The 6,296-nt window shown below is 33.5% G+C and overlaps 1 protein-coding gene across 1 annotated transcript in view; it reads right to left on the bottom strand.

The window, feature by feature from the left end:
• BIRC6 (baculoviral IAP repeat containing 6) overlaps positions 1-6,296 on the bottom strand; it is a 271,529-nt gene that overhangs the window by 116,149 nt on the left and 149,084 nt on the right. The window contains exons 44-48 of the mRNA XM_023511826.1: positions 4,687-4,841; positions 2,800-3,362; positions 1,512-1,687; positions 483-579; positions 186-380 (exon numbers count right to left, since the gene is read on the bottom strand). Of these exons, the coding sequence (XP_023367594.1) occupies positions 186-380; positions 483-579; positions 1,512-1,687; positions 2,800-3,362; positions 4,687-4,841 (1,186 nt within the window). The remainder of the gene's footprint in view (positions 1-185; positions 381-482; positions 580-1,511; positions 1,688-2,799; positions 3,363-4,686; positions 4,842-6,296) is intronic.

Below are 6,296 nucleotides of genomic sequence, written 5' to 3'. Positions count from 1 at the left end.
CAGTTCGATGAAATGTTTCAAATTGTATGTGAAAACACCACACTGTACCCCAGAAGTGCACTAATGTACATAGTTACCATTCAATTAAAAAAAAAAAAAAAAGAACTCACTTCAACAAGTGATTTTGATTCATACCAGCAAATAAACTAATTCATAGTAGTAAGATTTAATAACACTTTTCTTACCCAGGGGTGCAAAGTTATGGATCCCTTCTGCATTGTCAGGCTCAGAAGCCAGTATTCTTGTTTTCAAAGAGCTGTCAACAGCTTTATTTGGACCAGAATCAAGAAATTTCATAATAGTTGATACCATACTTCTTGCAGTGTTAACAATAGCCCTTGTACTAGTAACCATATTGTTACATATAAGTTGAACACCACCTAAATTTACAAAGAATATGAAAGGAAAACTATGTCAGGATGGATGCTTCAACATCACACTATCCCACGCTCATAAGTAACAGTTTGGGGATTTTAACTTACCCATATCATGGAATGCTTTCAAGGCATCACTAGTATCCAACACTCTCAAAATGAACCACAATAATGGCTCAGATAACTGACAAGTAGCAAGAGAACCCTAAAAAAAAAAAAATGCTTATTTTGTGATTTTAATCTTCCCATGAAAAGGCAATTAAAATTCTTAGTACATGTATATTTAATTTTTATAAATTCAGTTTGCTAGAACACATAAGAAATCTTACTGGATCAGAAAGGACATACCTTCTCTATGAACTCAGAGCAGTTTTTATTACATCATTATCATCAGTTTTTATATTAACATGTATTTGCTAGACACTAATTTTATTTAAAAATTTGGACTTTCTCAAATATCTTTGTACTTTCCAATGGAGAAATAAATACATTCAACAAGTATGTTAAGAAAATGGTAATTATACACTGACATTAAAAAGAGTAAGAAATTATTTCAAAATGGTAAATGAACTATAAAGCCTATAATATAATCAAACAGGTTCCTATAATTTCATTTTTACAGAAGAAATACAAAAGTAAAACTTCCTACCCTATTTTTCTTTTTAAATTACAGTAATTCCCTTTATAAGGAAGAAATCTAAATATAGCCAATAAATTTTGGGTTTTTACAACATAAATTTGAAAAACACTCACATTAAATGTTCTTAACATCTATGTAAAAAACATCTTGGCATTCTCCTATGCTATTTTTAGGGAAAAGAAAGAACTAATTCTAGGGATTATGGAAAGAAATATAAAATTTAAGAACACATTAAACGCTTTATTCTTGTATTACTGTGGTCATTTTTTAAAATAATCACTTCAAGGAAACTGTACTCTGAACTTTTATTAGTAATCCATGGCCCTCACACAATGATGCTCTTCATTGTTCAACACAGATTAATTTAAATTGCACATGAACTTTTGGCTGCCCTGTATAATATGAACACACTTATTTGTCTCTGTCCTACATATAATTCTCTACCTGGGCTGCCAGAAGTCTTTAAATTACTGCAACTATTTCTGGCTTGCACTTACTTGTCTGCCCATATATCCACAGGCCATGTAGGTTAAAATTGGCTGCAGCATCATGTGGACTGTAGAAGCTTTTTTACTAAGGGTTGTCAATATGGTAAATAATCCATCCCCAACTGAAATGGCATCTAACCCACCATGAAAATTTTCATGTTTAGTGAGATGTAATCCACTTGCCCCTAATAAAAATAAAAGATTACACATTTTTAAAAAGTATATCCTTAAAGACCAAAAATAATTAAAACAGACTATAAAAAGTCATTTTTCTGAAACCACTAAAAAACGAGTATGTATCATTAACAGCTGCAAACACACACACACACCACCTAGATATTAAAATTTCTACAGTATTCAGTACAGATGTTCTATTAATATTACATGAGATGACTGATAACAATAAAAAGGATGTGCTCTGTTATACATATATGTCTAAGGAACATCACTCTACATAACTAACTACACATGAAGGAGGGAAAAGGAACAGAAAAGATAGTGAGATGTCACTATACTTCAAAACATCGACTCAAAAAGAAGATATGCTTGTTTCCCATGCCCTGACGAAGAAAGAAATACCAGCAGGCAAAAACAGATTAGATAGGGATTTTTGTCACAATTTATGGAAGTTTAATTTTAAAATGTTGTATATTAATATTAGCTTTCAAACAGGTACAAAAGTTAAAAAAGAATGTTTAAGCAATATACAAACGTCACTGATACATGTGTTGCAGAAGTTTTGGCTAGGGCTGGGTTTGAAGCCCCCACCTCTAGCTTATGGGGCCGGTGCCCTACTCCTTGAGCCACAGGCACCACCCTATATTTCATTTCATTTTTAATGAAAATGTGAACCAGTAAGTCTGACTGGTCTCTAATACAAAATTCAGTGTGAAATTCTTCATCTCGAAACATTAGAAATGTCTGGCTATAAATTCTAATACCCAACTCATGAAAGAAATTAATGTTTTTCTTAGTTGGCTAAAGGTTATTTTGTTATTTTCCTATATTTTATATTTAAACTGACATAAAATTTTTAATGTTTCACTTTCATTTATTAATTGAAGCTCTGTAACAGTCTTTACTAATAAAAATCAGCTACAATAAGAACTTTACAATAGGAGCAGCGCTTGTGGCTTAAGTACGGCACCGGCCCCATATAACAGGGGTGGCAGGTTCAAGCCCAACCCTGGTCAAAAATGCAAAAAAAAAAAAAAAAAAACTTTACACTGCACAAAAAAAGAAAAAGAATCCATACATTGCCAATGAAAGTAGTACCAGAAACAAGTGTAATACATACCAATTATCATTGCCATGGCACTGCTATTACATAGGCCCAGAGCAGATAAAATCTGGCTCATAATCTGTTGATTGGCCAAGACTAAGTCAGCAACATAAGCAGGTGATCCTTGAATACTGGAACTGCTTCCATTGCCATCTTTCCCTCCTGAGACTTTTTCTTCATCTGAAACACTATCTGTTGTATTGGTGGTCACAGACACTCTTGCACTGTATTCCCTATTGCCTGAAAGAGGCAGCTGTACTAAAATGTTCACAAGTTTTAACAAATCAAACATAAGCTGATCTCTTGTCATTTCACCACAAACTGCTTTCGCATCACCTGGACGAATGAGGTTGGCAAACAGTCCTCCAAAGCATGCTCGAGCGCCCACAGAACTATCTGATCCACTTCTGGATACTACTTTGTCTGAGCAAGTGATATAGTGATGCACCAAAAATGTGACAGATTCGATCACAGCAGAAATGGTACTAACTGAAACAACTTCAAAATTTTGCTCCAGAGTGAATTCTAAGAGCTTCACTTGGGCATCAAGAGGTCCTTGGCCTGTCTGGAAAGCACCCCTGCAAAAAAGATTTTTAAAAATTAACCATTTTAAGTAGTTTTCAAAGGAGTAACCACCACACACAAGAAATCTAAACAATAATTAAACTCCCAGTATTCTCTATTTATGTGATGGCAAACACTTTACATCTTTCTGGAGTCTTATTCATGTCTCCATTTTCTATAAACTCAAAAACAACTTCCCTTCCAAACAGAAAACTAAGGGACAAATAAAAATCAAAGAAGTTGATTTTTGAAGATACAGATTAAAATGCTTTAAAGTTACAAGGTACTCACTGTAATAGAATAAGGTCTACTTTGCTACATTCTCCAATGATGCTATTATGAACATTCCCTACTGATTTGACACTCAAAAACTGAAATTCAGTAAAAGCATTCTTATGTGTTAAAATTGAATACTCTCAAACTCTGCTTATGCCTAAGATACAGGAAGCTGGAAAGAACATCATCCTTGACCTAACAGTAAAAAAAGGCTAAATTAAAAGTTGTTTCTTCAAACCATTAGACAGCTGAAACCAACCAAAAAAGCTTGGAAAAAGATAGGCAACTGCAAGGAGATGGAACCTGGCTTTACTGTGGCAGAATTTGAGAAGTGGAGACATTGGCACTGTCCAAATAGGTAAAAAGAATTCAGCTAAAATATTTTAAAATTGCTTCTTGGTTTTATACCTTGATTCTTAAAACAATATTGCTGAAGGCTGATAAAGTGATAATTAGCCCAGGGTGATAATACATTCCACACTCATTCAAAGAAGCCCCCCCCAATCCCTGAATTCCCTGCAAATCATGCCATATGCATCTTTTCTGTTTGGCTATTAAATTGTATGTTATTATAATAAACTAGAAAATGTAAGTAAAGGGCTTTGCCTGAGTTGTGCACATCATTCTAATGAATTATCAAACCTGAGGAGGGAAAAGCCCCAAATTTATAGCCACGTTGGAGAGAAGTATGAGTAGATCAGAGACTGAGGACTTGCAAATAGCATCCAAAGTGAGGGCGGTCTTGTGGGACTGACCCTTAAACCTGTGGAATCTGATCCTCTGGGTAGTATGACAATAGTACTGGAAAGATACCCAATCAAAGAACCAAAGAGCTGGCGTTGGCAAAGACACTACAAATTTGTTGTCAGGGGAAAAAACCCTCAAATACCTTTGGCAGTTTCCTGCCAGTGTAGAACAGGAACTGCTGTCCAGCACAGAACGCCCAAAGATACAGGGCAGAGTTCAGTTGAGACAACCTTTTTGTTTTGAAGAAAAATCACCGAGAAAACCCCATTATACATTACTTCTGTAACAGGAACATTTGAGTGCATCAAAATTTACCTTTCAGTTGAAAGTATGTGAACTAGCTTGAGCAGAAATTCACTGAATATCTGAGGACATGTTGAAGAAAGATGTACTTGTAATCGAGTAAGAAACTCCTGCATAGCTTGTGTAGCTGTTGGACCAACCTGAATAAAATGTATATCCACAGAAAACTGTTACTTTGATACCATTTAAATGATCATGCATTTACAAAATGTCAAGTATGATGTCAAGAATTTACATAAACCTCTGCACTGATTTTTGCCAGTAACAATGATCTTATCCCATTTCCAAACAAAGGAGAACTCAAGTGTAGAGGTAAAGTAAACCATAAGAGGCCATGCTTCTAACAATTAGGAGAGCAAATACTGAAATTAGTGAAAAATAAAAGAAAAACTAGAGCTAAAAAACTAAACCGAGTCACAAAAAAACTTCTATTTCAACAGTGAAAGAAATGATACTGAACACCATACTGAATAACATGAGGTATGTTTTGGAATGTGTTATGACACTTCTATGTATTATTTTACTTGATCCTAATTTGGTTTGATGGACAAATCATAAAACCATGAAGGCATGTTGGGGAAAAAAACACTATAATCCTCTAAATATTTTAGAGTTCAATAAAACTAATTTCTAATACTGAGTATATAAATCCCAGCACTCTTGAAAATCCAGTATAAAACCAATATATCAGTACAGAATATTATTGATCTTCAATCATTTTTAGAAAGTCTTTAAAAGTACTTCTTTCTGCCCTTAAAATAAACAAAAAAACAGCAGGAAAAAAATTATTATTTTATACAATGCTTGCTTTTTGACACCTAGCTCTGTCACAAACAGCTGTACACTTCTGGGCAATATAGCCGATGCTTGTTTTCTCAAATGGGGTAACTGAAATAATGGTCCCAGGATTCCTCTTGTTCTAAACTCGATCTTTAAGTACAAAATCCATTAGATAACACATCTCTGTCCCCACCCAAACCATGTCCCAGTCTAACCACAAGTAGATTCTTCTTTCTCACTTTTTTCCTTTTCTCACTTATTTTATTATAACCTACAAAGTTAGGGTGTATTCAATACCAGAGTACTGATTAAATACAAGCATTACAATTTAAATTCTCTGAAGATAGAGATTTGGTCATGGTACTTATTATATTGCTAGCACAAGAAACTATACCTAGAACTAGCATACAGAAGCCTCTTAAATCCTCAATACATGAAATAGAAGTAATGGAACTGTTATAGAGGATACAACTAAATTAGAACTTAACTAATGGAAAATCTAGGTAAGAATATTTAAATGATAATTTTGCAAGGTAATCTTGAGTAATCTCTGTTTAAAAAGATGCTATAAATACTAAATATATTTTTATATGAGAAGAAATACGATGTAGAAATATTTATATAAAAGCAGTATGATACAGCAAGAAATTAAACTGAAAAAATAAAAACTATACTGAGATGAAAAGTGCTTCTAAGTCCTGAGTAATAATTTGTTAAACAAAATCATTAATATAATAAAAGGATTAAGGTGAATTGTCAATCTTGATAGAAAGCATCAAAAGTGGTATTATTAAATATTTTATTTCAAAAATTTTTGAAATACTTTCCTGACTTTACAGTAA

Source organism: Otolemur garnettii, unplaced genomic scaffold (assembly GCF_000181295.1).
Source record: "Otolemur garnettii isolate 467f Iridium unplaced genomic scaffold, OtoGar3 scaffold00022, whole genome shotgun sequence".
Lineage (NCBI taxonomy): Eukaryota > Metazoa > Chordata > Mammalia > Primates > Galagidae > Otolemur > Otolemur garnettii.
The sequence above is the reverse complement of the archived record's forward strand: the minus strand, read 5'-3'. Positions and strand labels throughout refer to the sequence as shown.